This window comes from Terrapene carolina, unplaced genomic scaffold, assembly GCF_002925995.2.
Source record: "Terrapene carolina triunguis isolate 2854851 unplaced genomic scaffold, T_m_triunguis-2.0 Scaffold58, whole genome shotgun sequence".
Taxonomy (NCBI): domain Eukaryota; kingdom Metazoa; phylum Chordata; order Testudines; family Emydidae; genus Terrapene; species Terrapene triunguis.
Genome location: NW_020664409.1, coordinates 28823153 through 28840185, shown reverse-complemented (window position 1 = coordinate 28840185; position 17033 = coordinate 28823153). Strand labels below are relative to the sequence as shown.

Sequence of the window (17033 nt, the reverse complement as noted above, 5' to 3'; positions counted from 1 at the left end):
TGAATATTACTGGCATGTCTTCATCCCTCATCTGCGTCCCTGTTTGGAAACCTATGACTACAGAGCTGGTGGTTGAGCCACCACTGTTAGCCAGGGCCTACTGAAGCTGACAGAGGTAATGCAAATTTTTTATGTCAAGATGTTGTTGTAGCACTGAATGTGAAATGTATATAGCTTGTCAGACATGCTCTTAATGTTGAATAAATGTTTTATGGCATCAGTTTTTTGTCAGAAAAGATATCCTTAAACTCCTTATCATTCACACTTATTAAGAATATCTTTGTAGACTTTTGTTTGAAAGTATAATTAAAAAACAAAGGTAGAGGGATATTAAAGTGTGGCCCTTACTCAGTTGCTGAGGCATGCCTAAAATGGTCATGTAGCATGTAATTTAATGTAGAAATGACATACATAAGAATTGGCTAAGTATCTGAATTTATACCAATATACGTCAGTTATTACAAGGAAGCATCAATACACATAGTCCCAAAGTGTCTTTCTCCTTGATTCTCACTATTAAAATGTCTTTGCTGTAATTAACCCTTACTTAAAAAAATAAAGCAATCTCTGGACATACATATAAAATCATGTTGGAAAACACTTGTTATATTAGCAAAGAGAAAAGATAAATTGACAGTTGTTTCCTACAACACATTCTCGAGTACTTTGCCTGCCTGTTTATAAATTGCATTAAAAAAAAGTACATTGCAAGAACATTAAGGTTGCAAAATCAAGCCCCCTTGTGTGTATGCATTATGATACAGTCTCTTACTATGTGATCACATACTATTTTTTTTCCTACAGGACCCCAGCCTTATTCAGTGAATTGGTAGCAGAGGCAACACATAACTATTGATTGGAGGGGTGGCACAATTTAAAGGGTTGGGAGGGGCACTGGATCTAGAACACTTTGTCTTTTGGTCTAGAACAGAGGTTTTCAAGCTGGGGGCGTGCTCCCCTAGGGGGGCGTGGAGGAATATTCGAGGGAGCGAGCAATAAGTCCAGGTGGCTCAGGCCAGCCCCACGTGGTGGGGCTTAGGGAGGGATCGCTACCCGCCACCTCCGCCCCCTCACTCATCTTAGAAGCTGTAGCTAAATGGAAGACACGTCAACTCCCACTTCAGTGTGAGGGGGCAGTTTTCCCTGTGTAGAGCTCCTGCACTGCTATATGAGTGGGAGAGCGGCTCCTGCCCTGGAAACAGCCATGGGGAGTTCACCTCAGGGTGGTCTGCAAAGTAGGCAGTGGGAGGCACTGGGACTCCAGCAGCAGGGAAGGAGAAGCAGTCCCATGTAGCAGGAGGTGGGAAAGGTCAGCCCCCAGCCAGCTGCGTGGATACATGGTGCGGGGGAGCTGCTGCTTCCTCACTGCTGGGCCTCCTGGCAAGAGGCAGCCCAAGGCCTTGCCCATTTCCGCCCCCCCCCCCCCTTGGGGCAGAGTGTGCAGCGGCCTCTCTGGATGGGTCCCCCTTGTAACATTTAGCTGTTGCTAAATGGAAGGCAGAAATCTGGGGGAGGGCATGGGACCTTGTGTGCCCCCACATGTGTTGTCTCTGATTGGTAGTTTGTTGTCTTTTTTTTTTTTTTTTTTTATCCTCCTTGTTTTGTGTGTGGCCACCAGCCTTGTTAATGCGGTTTCCAAACCCTGCACTGACTAAAGAATTATTAATTTCATCCTGGGTGTTTCTATGGTACTCTAAGTGTCTTAAATGCTTCACAAATATTAATGAATTTTTCTTTACAATACCAGCAACCTAATTCTGCCAATTCCTAGCTTTTGAATGTTTGATTTTGTAACCTTAATGTTCTTTTAGCATAGGATTTTTTAATACAATTTCCTACATTTAAAAAAAACTGAAAAAACAAAAGTTTTATCATGTGGAATCATATTGACCTCCAACTTGGGTTATCAGTAGGTTCAGACCTTCACATCTACAGCCATAGACCTCTGCCACTTGGCCTTATGGAATAACTGGTAGCAGTAGTACGTTGAATATGTGGATCAGGCATTAGAGGCAGATGACATACACCCTTTGCCAGTGGGTTTCACAGTTATTTGCTGACAGCAGAGGAATGTGGAGACGGAGAACTTCTTTATTTCTCCCTTCCTCTCATTTCTCACCCCCTGCATCCCACTCTGACTGCATCCTCCTTCTCTTCCTTCCTGCCTGGGCATGAGCAGAGTGCCGGAGGGAGTGTCTCCCTGGTCTCAATTCTGGTGCCTGAAACTGTAGTGGCCCCCTCAGCTGCAGAGAGGAGCAGTTGCAAGGAAAATACTGCTCTGTCCATACAATCCTGAACTGGGACATGCTCAGTCTATGGAAATGGTGTTATATGTAGTCCAGTCAGTGCACAGATGCTGTGAGAAGATGGAGTGTGCCCACTGCAAATGGAATCTTCTGGGAATTTAGCTGTCAAATGCTATGAGTATCTACTGAGCATGTGCAAACCGTGATTTTTCAGATTTGGGCAGATTTTCACCCAGTCAGCAAAAGGCACATCCCTGACATCTGTGCGACCCCTCTGCCAAATTTCAAGTTTCTGCTCCAGTGGATTCTAGACCTGCTCAGTAAAATAGCTGTATGATTTTTTTTTTAACATGGGCAAACATTTCCCCCTAACCGTTTTCTTCTAGATGGCTGAACCATATTAGCTGAAATGTCCCCCAAAAAAGTTCAGCCTGGGCAGACACCCAGCCTGATAAATGTTAGCCCAGATGGTTGCTTTGGCAAAGTTATAAGCAACTGAAAATGGGGTCTTACTATGGGAAGGATCAGGCTACCAGCTCCACCTATAATGATCATAGGCTTTCATCACTTCCCTTGGAAGGCAAATCCAGAGGCTTAGATGTTGGGGACTGAAGGGGATTATGGTAGTCATGAAACCTTCAGAATCAGGGTCTCATGTACAAACATAAGTTCCCCACCTTGAAGAGCTCACAATCTAAATTGCTCTTAAGAAACTTTTCTTGATATATAGTCTAAATTTTTATTTGCAGTTTCACCCATTACACCTATCTGTACATCTGCATGTGCCACACTGTACAGTTCCTTTTCATCCTAGGTGTAAATTTAAATAATTATCCTGTCTTTTCACACAGCCGCGTTATATGTATTTAGTGAAAATGAATAATTATTACACACTTGGTAACTAGCCATTTCATATTCCTTATCCTGTCCACAAGTGTTGGGTTCAGCAGGTGAATGTGTGGAGTAGACAGTAAGAGAAGTAGAGCTGGCTGAAAGGTGAAAATAAGAAATTTCTTCCCATGGAAAAAAAAAATTTCATTCCAAGTCAGAAAAAAACCCTCAAATGTGTTGGAGTTTGTTTTGATTTGGTGGGGGGGGGGGAAATTTCAGAAAAACTCCTTTTGGGAGAACTGAAATGTAAATTTTCAGCTTTCTGCCTGCGCACATGGAGGGTGAGTTGTGGGCTTCCTGGGAACCAGCCAAGCAGGTTGCCAGGCAGCCCAAGAAGCAGGAAAGCCTGAGAGCTGGCCAGGAGTGGAGCAGGGTACTTAGGCAGCTGACAAGCCAGGTAGGTGGGAGAGCAAGCTGGCAGGAAACCAAGCAGTTTTCTAACAGGTCAGATTCCATAAGTTTTTGATTGAATTGACCTGGTCAGTGTTGCTTCTATTGAATCATCCTGTTTTGATTAGAAAACTGTTCCATCAGAAAACTTATGGCCAGCCCTAAAGAGAAACCATGTGCTGAAAATACTTCAAGATGCTCATAGAGTTATGTAGGTATGAAAATAAACAAGCTATGATGTAACATAATTAAAACTTATCAGCCTATTCTGGGTTTTGGGGGGGGAGGAGATGCTCATTGGAAAAAAAAAATTTTCTTTGTTTTCATATGAACCCAATACACCACTTCAAAAATCTTCTCTAGCTAAAGATTTTTATTTTTCACTATCAGAAAAGCATGATGAAACCCATTTTTACTTTGGTTTAAATTACTTCCTTCTTCCACTGCCATCCCGTGCCACCCTTTAAAAAAATTTAGTTGGCTTCTGTGTGTGTGTGTGTGTGCGCGCGCGCATATCTACACATGGAGTGCATTTGTATTAAAACAAAAATAGTTGTCTGACCTAAGCCATTAAATCCAAATTAACACTTTCAGGGGTTTTCTAACAATATCTGATTTACACTTCTAAATTACTGTGTATGTTAGAGTAATGAATATAGAGGGAAAGAAATCAGACTCTTAACAGCATTTGTACATTGCTTTTATGTTTTAAATTTTCCCTTGTATGACATCTCTTTTGCATGATGTCTCTCATTTTTTTTGTCATTAAGCAGAAAGACAATGATGGGTGGATTCTTTATTTGCAAAATCATAAATAGTTAAGGAATAATATTACAATGCATGTTTGTGGTTGCACATTGGAAAAGAAATAAAAACATTTTTCCCATTCTCACAACTTCTTAGTTTGGGATGAGGAGTTGGAAGTGGAGAAATAGCATTATATAGACAAAACACAACATTTTAAAGTATAACTGAATTCCTTAAAAAAAAAAATTTAAAAAAAAGGGACACCAAAAATTTTACTTAGCTAGCTGCAATAGCAATACGTGCTAGGTATAAAAGTACCATAGATGTAAAAGCAATATTTGACATCCAGAATGTCTCAGCACGTTCAACATATTAGACTTAATTCAAGACTAAGTTCACCTCTACCCCGATATAACGTGGTCCTCGGGAGACAAAAAATCTCACCGCGTTATAGGTGAGACTGTGTTATATCAAACTTGCTTTGGACCCCCCGTTCCTTGTTCCCTGACTGCCCCCTCCAGAGACCCCAATCCCTAATCACCCCCAGGACCCCACCTCCTATCCAACCCCCCTGCTCCCTGTCCCCTGACTGCTCCGACCCCTATCCACACACCCCGTCCCCTGACAGGCACTCACCGCAGCGGTGGGAAGTGGAGCAACGTGGCCCCAGCCCGCTCCACTCCGCCACCTCCCAGCCGTGGCGCTCCGCTTCCTGCCGCCAGTGAGTGCGGGGAGGTTGGGAAAGGACGCCCCCCACACTCACCGGCGGCGGGAAGCGGAGCGCCACGGCTGGGAGGTGGCGGAGTGGAGCGGGCTGGGGCCGGGCTGCTCCGCTTCCGCTGCTGCCGGTGAGTGCGGGGGAGATCCCTTCCCCCAAACCCCTTCCCCCAAGTGACACGGCTGGGGCCGGGGCAAGGGAAGCGAAGCGGGCTGCTCCCAGCCCCCGCTAAACCCCCAGGCCACTCTGGGACTGCGGGGCCCCCCAAAGTGCCCCCCCACAGCTCCTGCCTCCCAGACCCTGGGAGAGGGAAGCCCCTGACCATCCCCGAGACCCTCTGCCCCTTATCCAACCCCTTGGCCCCGGCCCAGCCCGGCACCCGTAACATGCTGCTCAGAGCAGCGTGTCAGAACTTTACCGCGTTGTATGCGAACCCGCGTTATATCGGGTCGCGTTATATCGGGGTAGAGGTGTTCTTTGTAGTGTAAAAACTTTTGATTCCTGCCTCCAACACTCAAACTTACTACATTAGACTATACATATGTGGCTGCTTGGACTTTTGTTTAACTTTAATGCCTGAACCCTAGACTTACTCTGTTCGGAATTTTAAGAGGATACTAGTACCTGCTTCGTCGTCTCCACCACCTCTGGCCCCGTGTCCCTCCCAGACCCCGGTGCCCCTTACCTTGGGTTGCTGCCCCACAGCAGTGCTCCCACACTCTGGGTCTCCTCTCCCAGGGAAACCCCCTCCCCCTATGCCCACCTTGCCTCAGTGGCTACTGCCAGTTGTCATCTAGCCCCCTTTCTCTGGGGCAAACTGCAGTCTGTAATGGCCACTTATCATTGGCAAGGGGGTTGGACTTGCTGCCTTTCTAGCCCAGCTGTCTCCCTGCTGCCCCAGTACCTCCTTAGGCCTTCCTGCCAGGCCTCAGCATGGGAGGTAGCCAGGCCTGAGCTCCCCAGCTCAGCCTGCCCCTTCCCCAGCACTGCCGAAGGTACCCTGTCTCTCCCAGGCAGCTAGGTCCTTCTCACTTGGCTCCTTGCTCACAGCCCTCTTATCAGGGCCAGCCAGCCTCCCTAAGCTGGTCTCACTCCTTTTATCCTAGGAGCGGGGTAACCGCCCTGCTACAATAGTATAGGATAAAAGCACAGAAAAGACCAGATTTCACAGTCCGTGATGCGTTTTTCATGGCCGTGAATTTGGTAGGGCCTTACTGATAGAACATTACAACATACAGAAAATAATCTCTCCACCTGGCATTTGGGATCCCTCAGCATTTTGAAATAAGTTCTTCTGAACTTGAGAGGCAGGGGGCAATATTCTAAATTTATTGCTTCTTGAGGTTACATGAATTCTATTTTTATACAGTCTCATTTGTAGTAAGGAGAGAGCCCTGTTAATAGAAAACTTAGTAGATTTTTTTCATTAAGGGAACTGCAGAAATCCAGCACACTTTTGAAATCTGAATATCACTGAGCTCCATCATTTGCATGTAAACTTATTCAAAGTGCTATTACAGAGTAATTGTGTAACTGTGTTTCTCTTCCACTGTACATGTTTTTCCTGCATGTGAATGGGTTCCCACCAATACTTTAGAAGCACCCCTGGTGAAACTTCCCTTTCTTTGTGCTCAAATTATTAAACCTCTTTAGTGCTATACATTATTAGACAGTCAAGTGAGTACATTAGTTCACTTCTTTCTGTGCAGGGATGAGGGACACTAAAGGAAAAGGAGGAAAGAATTCTTTTGCAGCATGCTTTAGAGACAGTACCTATGGATATGTTACAAATGAACGTTCCATTTAGGCATAGTTTTGCTATACAGAGAAATAATGCTAGTTTCGAGTATAATTCCCTGCAAAATTAATAGATGTAGACATCGTTAGTTTCCTTCTCCTTTGTTGATATTTTAATATTGGCATCAAATTTTGGCACTTGCATTCTTGCTAATTCATGTTACAATAACTGAAAATAGGACCAAAATTCAACAAATAATTAAATCACACAGTTTTTGAGTTTTATTTTTTTAAGCCTGATTCAGCAAGGGACTTACTTACATGGCTAACTTTAAACGCATGGAACTATTTATGTGCTTAAAGTTAGATGTGTGTAAATACCTTGTTGATTCTGGGCCTTGGCACAGAATTGTGTTTGTGTTCCATCAGAGAGCCAATTTTTAGAATAACTGTTTCTCAGGGCTTTAGGGTTTTAATATTTCCACACTATATAACCTCCTTCCTTCCTCTTCCCATCATTTTAGCTCTTTGGAGCTTGGGTTTTTCTTTTAGGAGGAGGGGCTTATATTTATACGGTTGTTCTGGATCACCTTTCATTTAACTCTTGAATTTATAGAATTGAAGGATTGATAGAGCAGGAACTCAGTGTTCAATTAAGTGAACAAATGCCTTTTGAGATAGCTAGAAGAGAACATGCAACTACTTGGGTTAAGCGATTCAGTGTAGTTGTTCTACAGGCTATGATTTAAAGAAACCCAGAATGTGTATTTTTAAAACCACTCAAGTCTAGCAGGACAGTGTTCTGCCAGAAATACCATATCTTAACTGAGCAGAAAATCTTATCTTTTGAAGTTACTATCAGCCACCAGCTCTAACCATATAGTAACAATAATATTTCTCTATAGCATTCCTGCCCTCCCACCTCAATTATGTCTGGCATTCAATGTGATGGAACTAAAGGGATTCCTGTGACGGGTTGGATCACAGAAACCCCCTTGGGGCTGCCAACTGATGTGCCAAGACTACTTCTGCCCCTGCTTTCCCTGCCAGCTTGGGACTCCAGCACCCTGACTTGTTGAACCAGACACACCAGTCTGCTCCAACACACATCCAGGGTCTGAACCACGTGCCCCAAAGCTGCAGACTTAACTGAAAGCAACTTAAGAAGTGTTCCTGTCTTAAACACTCAGATGCCCAACTCCCAATGGGGTCCAAACCCCAAATAAATCCGTTTTACCTTGTATAAAGCTTATACAGCGTAAACTCATAAATTGCTTGCCCACTATAACATTGATAGAGAGATATGCACAGCTGTTTGCTCCCTCCCCCTCCCCCCAGGTATTAATACATACTCTGGGTCAATTAATAAGTAAAAAGTGATTTTATTAAATACAGAAAGTAGGATTTAAGTGGTTCCAAGTAGTAACAGACAGAACAAAGTGAATTACCAAGCAAAATAAAATAAAACACGCAAGTCTGTCTAATACAGTAATAAAACTGAATACAGATAAAAATCTCACCTTCAGAGATGTTTCAATAAGTTTCTTTCACAGACTGGATGCCTTCCTAGTCTGGGCACAATCCTTTCCTCTGGTACAGCCCTTGTTCCAGCTCAGGTGGTAGCTAGGGGATTTCTCATGACTGCAGCCCCCTTTGTTCTGTTCCACCCACTTATATAGCTTTGGCACAAGGCGGGAATCGTTTGTCTCTCTGGGTCTCCCACCCCTCTTCTAAATGGAAAAGCACCAGGTTAAAGATGGATTCCAGTTCAGGTGACATGATCACATGTCACTGTAAGACTTCATTATCCCCTTGCCAGCACACATCTATACAGGAAGACTTACAAGTGAAACAGAGCCATCTACAGACAATTGTCCTGGTTAATGGGAGCCATCAAGATTCCAAACCACCATTAATGACCCACACTTTGCATAATTATAGTAGGCCCTCAGAGTTATATTTCATATTTCTAGTTTCAGATACAAGAGTGATACATTTATACCAGGGGTAGGCAACCTATGGCATGCGTGCCGAAGGCGGTATGTGGGCATGTGAGCTGATTTTCAGTGGCACTCACACTGCCCGGGTCCTGGCCACCGGTCTGGGGGGGCTCTGCATTTTAATTTAATTTTAAATGAAGTTTCTTAAACATTTTAAAAACCTTATTTACTTTACAAACAACAATAGTTCAGTTATATATTATAGACTTATAGAAAGAGATTTTCTAAAAATGTTAAAATGTATTACTGGCACGCGAAACCTTAAATTAAAGTGAATAAATGAAGACTTGGCACACCACTTCTGAAAGGTTGCTGACCCCTGATTTATACAAATAGGATGACCACACTCAGTGGATTATAAGCTTTGTAATGATACCTTACAAGAGACCTTTTGCATGAAGCATATTTTAGTTACGTTATATTCACACTCATCAGCATACTTTCATAAAATCATATAGAGTGCAATGTCACAATTCCCTTGTTTATTGACATGAAATGACAGATGCAATTCTACAAGAGAGTCATTTGGAGAAGTCTCTTCATAAGCTTTGAGACGATGTTTTCCATATGTGGAGATTCAACAATCTTGACTGGTATTTTAAAGTGTTTCCCGTATTGAAATGTCACAGGGACTTTGCGAAAAAATTAATTTGACCCTGGTATAAAGATAGGTGAACTTAACATAGGAGAAAATAAACTGTTGTAATGGTGAGTAATAGCTGTATGTAATTTCAGCTGTAGAATATAGAGCACTTGCATTGCTTTAATTAAAATTAGTGTCATTAGTGAAAAGAAAGCAACCAATTAAATATATAGAGGTAGTCTCATGTATCATTAGAACCAAACAGGTGATATGTTTTTGCTTCTTGCAGGGTATCAAAGTTTAGTGTGGGTAAATTTAGGTGTGGATTTTTTTTAAAAAATCAGAAGATAGAAATAGTAGAAGACAGAACTGATTTCCCCCCCCCCCCCACCACCGTTGTATGATCGTGCCATCCTCCAGCTGCAAAATACTGGTCATGATGATCTAGCAGTTTTATTTTTTCACAATTCTTGGTGTAGCCTATCTGAAGCTGAGGCTTCAGTGGACAATCATCTGGATCATGAAACTATCTGTACAGAGTTGATGATAACTGGTATTGTGGCAGTTACAAAAGAAAGGCCAAGGATTGACTTGACTGAGCATTAATGCTGAATTACCTGTCAGCCATAGGTGTGATCCATAGAGCTTTTGGTTGAGACTGGGCAGGGGAAAGGCAGTTTTCTCTACAAATGTATGTCCTGTGAATATGCTGTGGATAAATAAAAATTACTTTCTCCGAGACAGTCAATTTGATCTTGTGAACCTGACACTTTTTGAAATACTCAAAAAAAAAAAAAAAAAAAAAAAAAATCCATCCATGTTATTTAAAATGTTTTGCTCTCTAAGGTTTCTCATAATGAAGTCATACAATGCCTGAGTACTAAATAGAGTTGGTCAAAGATTTTCATGCTGGAAGTCGCCCTCTCCCTCCTTGGAAAATACAATTTCATCAAAATTTAAATTTTTCACAGGGGAAAATGTACATTGTTTTCCCATGGGAAATTTCTAAATGAAGTGACATTTTATAAATTAATTTTTATATTTCAAATTTTTTCAAAACTTCTCATGGGAAAACTAAAATCTTTCTACAAAATTAATTCAAATAAATGTTTTTAATTAAGAAACTTCTCACAAGAAGAGTTTCTGTTTTTGACCAGCTCTCATACTAAACTTTAAAAAACATCCACTAATTTTGGAGGCCCCTGTTGAAACCCCTAAACCTTGAATCCATTAGAGCATTTTGTAACCTACTTTCTAGTAACAGCACTAACAACAATGAAAGTTCTGGGGTAAACAAGCTTCAGGCATTTTTATTAACTTGTCATGAAAAATCTGCTCTAAGCAGGCTTTTTGATGATATGGTTGAAAATGACTCAGAGTAGGTTTTCATGATACGGTGAAAACACCTTGGGTCTTGACTACACAAGAACATAAACTTGCTAGAAGAAGTACAGCTGCTGGTAAATGCACCCTAATTGAAGCCCCCATCACTTTTGAGAGCCAGGCCATAGGTGTGTCCAGTTGGGCATCCTGTGGTGGGGTATTTAAACGCCACACTGGAGAGCAGGGTTTTAAGGACCAGCTTTGAGCCCAGGCAGTCCCGCCCAGACACGCCTGCGCAAGCTGGAGGCAGGGCTTTAAAAAGCGGAGTGGAGCAGCTCAGAAGCAGGCAGTGGAAGGAAGGGAGCAGGCAGCTGCTCTGAAGGGAAAGTACTGCCCAGGAGCCCATTGCCCAGACCTGACAACACAGACCTGTGCAAAGCTACAAAGAAGAGTCAGGTGACTGAGTGTGCAGGTCAGAGACTAGATTGAAGTGATTTATTCTGTGAAGCTAAAGATGACTGGGGTAGGAAGTGGTCCCAAAGGGGTGGGGCGGGGCTGTGTAGTACCAAGTGGTGCTGCCCACCATTGGGCCCTGGACTGAAGTCTAGTGAAAAGGGTGGACCCAAGAGGACATTACAACAAGAGCCTTCATGTACAGTGAGAGGCCAGCTGGAAAAGATGTTGCCTGTTCAAGAGCCCAGTCCCCAAGATCCCTGTGCTAAAGGGGAGGACTGGAAACCCTTGGGGTGGAAGTGCTGAAGGACGTGACTGTGTTTCAATGGGGAGACAACCTGCCAACCTCGTCCTGACCACTAGGCAGTGCTGTCGGTGAATGTGCACCGTCTCCACACTCAAAATAAGTGGACACTTCAGAATTTAGAACTTGGTCTTCAAGCTCACACTGTACTCAGTCATATATGTGCCTCAGAAAGTACTACCATACATCCTCATGTTATTGGCTTACTTTTATCAATAATTTCTGCAGTTATTTTCTGCACTGGTTTTAAAAACATGGCTTAATTTTTGTGGTTGATATGAAAGCTCTTAAATCTTGTTAATCTGTGAATTGCTGCTTGAGCATGCATCCTTTTCTTTTTTCACTCTTCCAGGAAATATTGTTTGTAATTTTTTTTTCACCTGTTGATTTGTTTTCATTGGACAACTCCATTCTCAAGGACATGTAAAACTGATTCGTGGCCTTGCTTTTCTCAGTGAAGTTAGTGTGGGACAAATAGGTCTGATATAGAATTGCTTACTTCTTCTGATCCAGTTGTTGTTAACCAGGCTTACCTGGTGATGTCTGAAATTAGTATTTATAGAAGGAAACTAAAAATATGGAATATGCCTGTAGAATGCATGATGTGTTTTTTATTAAAATCCAGGTTAGCCTAGTCTATGCTTTGTGAACTGGTAAAATACTTCCACCAATGTTTGCTGCTACTCTTTAGGGACACAGCAGGTCAGGAGAGATTCAACAGCATTACCTCAGCTTATTACAGAAGTGCCAAGGGAATCATATTGGTGTATGATATCACCAAGAAGGAGACATTTGAGGATTTACCAAAATGGATGAAAATGATTGATAAGGTAGGCTCCAATTTCTCTGAAAATAGAAAATACAGTATATGTAATGCTTTATGAAAGGGACACTATTAAATTACATTTTTACAGTGTGGTTTTGTAAAAAACCTTAGATTAAAAACTTAAATTCTTTTGCTATGGATTTCCACTTCATTCTTTTAGCAAGCATTTATTTTGTGTGCTTATTCTTATTCTTCTGCTGACTTCTGTGAACTAAAATTGCTGTCATCAGTGTTGTCAGAAATGTGCATAGATTTGGGCACCCATCTGTGCACTGGAAAACCATGCATTCTGTTTACCTTCTTTGCATTAAGGCCACAATAGTCCCTCTATGGGAAACTCAGGTATATTTCTCATGTGGTATTATGGAATGTGTTTAGAAGCAGAAAGAAATAAGGATATATATCCTTGAGATAATGTTTGTACAAAGCTTTGATGATACAGAACTCATGCAGGTACATCAGTATTAGTTTTTACTAACAGTGTAAAAATCTTACGTTTGTGGATGTAGTTAACTAGAAATACCGTATTTTTCTGTATTCAGTATGCCTCAGAAGATGCAGAGCTTCTACTGGTTGGAAATAAGTTGGACTGTGAAGTTGACAGAGAGATTACTCGACAACAGGGAGAAAAGGTAAGAGCAGGTGGAATCAAATCATTAACATCCTTTAGTGATGGTGAAAGAAGGTGGTTGTGGGCTCATATTGGAATTGTGAAGAATGTACAGCTGTAAGTTTGGACTGTGCTGAATCTTTTGCAAGTTTGAGATAAATCTAATGATGGTTGAAATTCCAAGCCAGGCAAGCATTGAGTGGAATCACATTGCCCCTTGAAAAATACCTGACTCTTTGAGGGGAGAGAGGGAAAAGTTAATTAGGTAAAAAGGAGAAACCTTTTTTTCTAACTTAGTGTTTGATTAAAAACAACAGTTGTACTGCCTTTGCTATAAACAAGTACCTACAGCAGGGACACTGCTTTGATGTTGCATCTATGATACTACTCTCCTTCATACCCTTAGAGTTATAGAAGACATACAGTGTTTTAAGCATACATTATTCTACCAAAATCTGCTTTTAAGCTTATACCAGGTATTACAGAACATACTCAGGTGTGTTTCTTTAATGTAAGGAATATCATCTTGCCCTAAAGAAACAGAGGAAATTAGAAGGTACTAACTTGGGCTGGATCCTCAGAACCCCAAAGTAGCATGAAGTGTTGGAGAAATCAGCTGAAGATTCCCCTCACATCCTCAGCTGGTGTAGAACTGACTATAGGCTGCCCTTTCCATTCCCTCGCTGAAGGGGAGGGAGGGAGGTTGTGGCATCTTGTGCTCAGGGCCAGCAAATGACCTCTGGGGGCTTGTTACAGCTGGTGTAGGTTAAAGCATCCATTAAACTGCTCTAACTTATATGAGGGACCAGAGTAGCTCCTGACTGTCCCGAGATTAGTGAAGCACAAAATTGGCTTTAAGCGACTTCTGTATTGAGCACAGCTTGGGCTAGACTCGAGAATTGGCTCCTTGTCTGGATCATTACATACCTATTATTGAGTCAAAGTGATCATGATCCATTTCTTCCTCACTGGCATGACTTCTCCAGGAATCTTAAACTCCAAAAAGGAAGAGCATTTTCTTCTGTAAAAAGAAGTATAGGTGAATGCACCTAATTTCCACTGTAATAATTTTCCAAGGGGGACTTATCCATTGCTGGACTTCTGTTTAGGTTCAATCTGCTATTTCAGCCTCTTCCAAATTGCTCCTGATCACTTCAAGCTGTGAGAAAACCAGACCATGAAATCAACCCCTGGCATCTCTTCCAGTAGGTTACTATCCAGGAGACTAACCATATGTACCCACAGTGCTCAGGGTGTGTAAGGTTGGTTTTCTATGGAAGAGAATCGTTTGAATGTCTCCTGAAATTCTAGAGACATCAGACCAACCTGGGAAGATTTTGGAATGTGAAGACAGCTTTTCAAAATCCAGGCTTTGACAATGCACAAAATAAAGATTATGTAACCTGTCATGCTATCCATGTGTTGGAAATGAGCACAAAGGTGCTGCTGAAAGCTAATGCACTGTTGACATTGGCTCTCCATATTTGTTAATTGGGGATGGGGGGGGGGGGAAGAGTTCTTGTTATAAGATGTAAAGTATTGTCATGGCATGACTTCTGGAGGATACTGTGGACAGAGCACTGGAGGGGGAGAGATATTTCTAAAACAGACTGCAGTAATCTTAGGGGAAATCCAGATAAATACTAGCTGATAGCTGTTTGATTTAAAAAAAAAAAAAAAAAAAGTTTCGCCTTGTGTTTTTACTTGAAAAACTCCTCTTCTGATATTCTGGAATTGTTTAGGGGCTAAGTATGTAAGTGCATGATGTGAAGGCATAAAGGGACATGTGAATAATTTGTCCTTTGGAAGAAGTTAAATATGTACCCAAATATTTTCTGAAAATTTGGTGTATTAATGCAGCAGACCATAAGTGCTGCTTAGCTCAAGGCACTAAGATTGAAAACCTCTTTGTAGTTCATTACCAACTTATATGAAAACAAAGTAACAAGGGTACTCTTAACTGAGCATCTTCTAACTGCAATTTTGAAAATGCTTTTTCTCGTGTTTGAACCTAAGTGTGTGTGTATTTTTTTACATGGATGTGTCATAGAATAAGAATGGGTAGGCATGGTGTTCAGGTGAGATGATATTAAAGTTCGGGTGCATGGAGTCCCTGAGAGCTTTGCATTTTTCCTTTTGAATTTCTTAGAGCTGAGTGGAGGTATTCCACTTCCAAGAGGATTTTGCTATTTCCAAATCTGATTTCATTCCAATTCAGAACAAATTCCCACAATTTTGAAATCCTCCATGGAATGAGATGGAACCATAGCCCTGGGTTAAGTCTGCCTGGCAAGCTGTTCCAAAGCCACGGAGCATATATGCTTGCATTAATCCTGGCATTTTCTAGTGCTGCTAGTTACTCATTTTCAAGAGCATCAACTTCATCTAAAAGCAAATGAAAAGAAATAAAACAAAACAAACATAAATATATGAACTGAAATGTTCTCTGTATGAGCTGTGTATTCAGCACACTAAGTCACGTTTTTGTATGTGTGGTTTCATGGTTGAGCTAACATTTATCTTTTCATTAATGACATTTCATTATTTGGTTTTCAGTTATTTCTTGATTTCGTCTTGACATGGTAAACTAACGGAATGTATTAAAGACAGCTTAAATTTTTACACACTGATTACACTCTTCAAAACAGAATGGGAAGAGAAAAAATATCTTGCAGAACTGAAGTTGACTCAAATGGATCTAATGTGACACTAGATTCAGTTTTGCTCATATTTTGTCAAGTACAGTTTTTCTTTTAATCTCTTAAAAAAAAATCCAGCTTCATGTAGTTACTTTATTTATTTCCATCAGTTTGCACAGCAAATAACTGGGATGCGGTTCTGTGAAGCAAGTGCCAAGGATAATTTTAATGTGGATGAAATATTTCTGAAACTTGTAGATGACATCCTGAAAAAGGTAATATGTATGTACTGTGGAGATGGGGACTATATTTAACTACTGCTGGTACCAGTATTTGTTCAGAGCACATAATGGCAAGTAAAATTTTGACTTAGTTTGGAGGTGCCAGCATGCAGCTTGAGAACCATCTGCTATCCTTCAGCTCTTCAGTAGCAGCTAAACACTGCACGGCGGTTGAAATTTTTGTGTGTGCTTCTCTGCACGGTAACTTCATTTTAGACCATAGTTCAGTAGCTGACTGCATTTGCCTGCTTCCATTTGTTGCCATACGTTAATTGAGACTGATTTGGGGAATTGACTTAGGACAAAGCAGAAATAAATGTTCATCCTTAAATTGAAATGAGAGAGAAGAACTACAAAGGGCTGGAAAAACAAGTAGTCAGCAACTTATATGTCAACTAGCGAGAGAGAATCATCCCTGGTATGTTTGCAGACCAGAGCTTCTGTCTACAGCATAGTCCAGAGGCTAGAGCATCAGAGCAGAGAATAGAGACCCTGTCTTCTGTTTACTGCTGGCTTCAATATAGGAGAGCCTTTCCCTATCTATACAATGGCTATAACTGTTATCCACCTTCGGAAAGGGCGGTACAATCCTGGCTGAGTTGTGTTATGTAAGTGAGTATTATTAGTATCAGTGTAAATCATGGTGAGCTGTCTTTCAAAAAATTATGGTCACCTGATAGAAATGTTACTTTTTGTATTTTCAGACACCCTAAAACAATGCAAGTGTTTAGTCTTTCTCTATGGAGATAGTTTAACACAAATGAGGCTATTCTTAGTCTGAACCACTACGTTAACACTAGAAGGCAACAACTTCATTTTATGTATATTACTTATTAGTGTACCTCTTTAAACTACAGGATTATTTGTGATCTTGAATCTTATCCATGCAATCTGCCATACACAGTTCCTTATAGGTGGTCTACAATACTACTTAGCACTTCTGAAAGAGTTATAGACAAATTAATCCATACCCCAAGAGGTAGGCAAGTATTATCCCCATTTTACAGATATGGAAGCCAGGACACAGAGAAGACTGGCTGATTTGTCCAAGGCCACCTAAATTTGAGGCAAAATTAGGAATTCCGCAGATTTAATTTGCTCTCCAAGCATTATGTTTAATTCAATAAATTGCACATGCTTCACATAGATAACGCTTCTGGAATATTAAAAACTTTAAAATACATTCTCTATAATTGACAAACTGGCTACATGAAAACTTCTCCCCAAATTAAGTATATTTCCTTCATAACATATGAATTGTTCCATGCTTCTATTTGTCAACATA

General features: G+C 41.2%; 1 protein-coding gene across 1 annotated transcript in view; it reads left to right on the top strand.

The window, feature by feature from the left end:
- The window catches only part of RAB12 (RAB12, member RAS oncogene family), a 38959-nt gene that overhangs the window by 19614 nt on the left and 2312 nt on the right, over positions 1-17033 (top strand). Inside the window, exons 3-5 of the mRNA XM_024213364.3 lie at positions 12084-12222; positions 12761-12850; positions 15638-15742. Coding sequence (XP_024069132.1) covers positions 12084-12222; positions 12761-12850; positions 15638-15742 — 334 coding nt within the window. The remainder of the gene's footprint in view (positions 1-12083; positions 12223-12760; positions 12851-15637; positions 15743-17033) is intronic.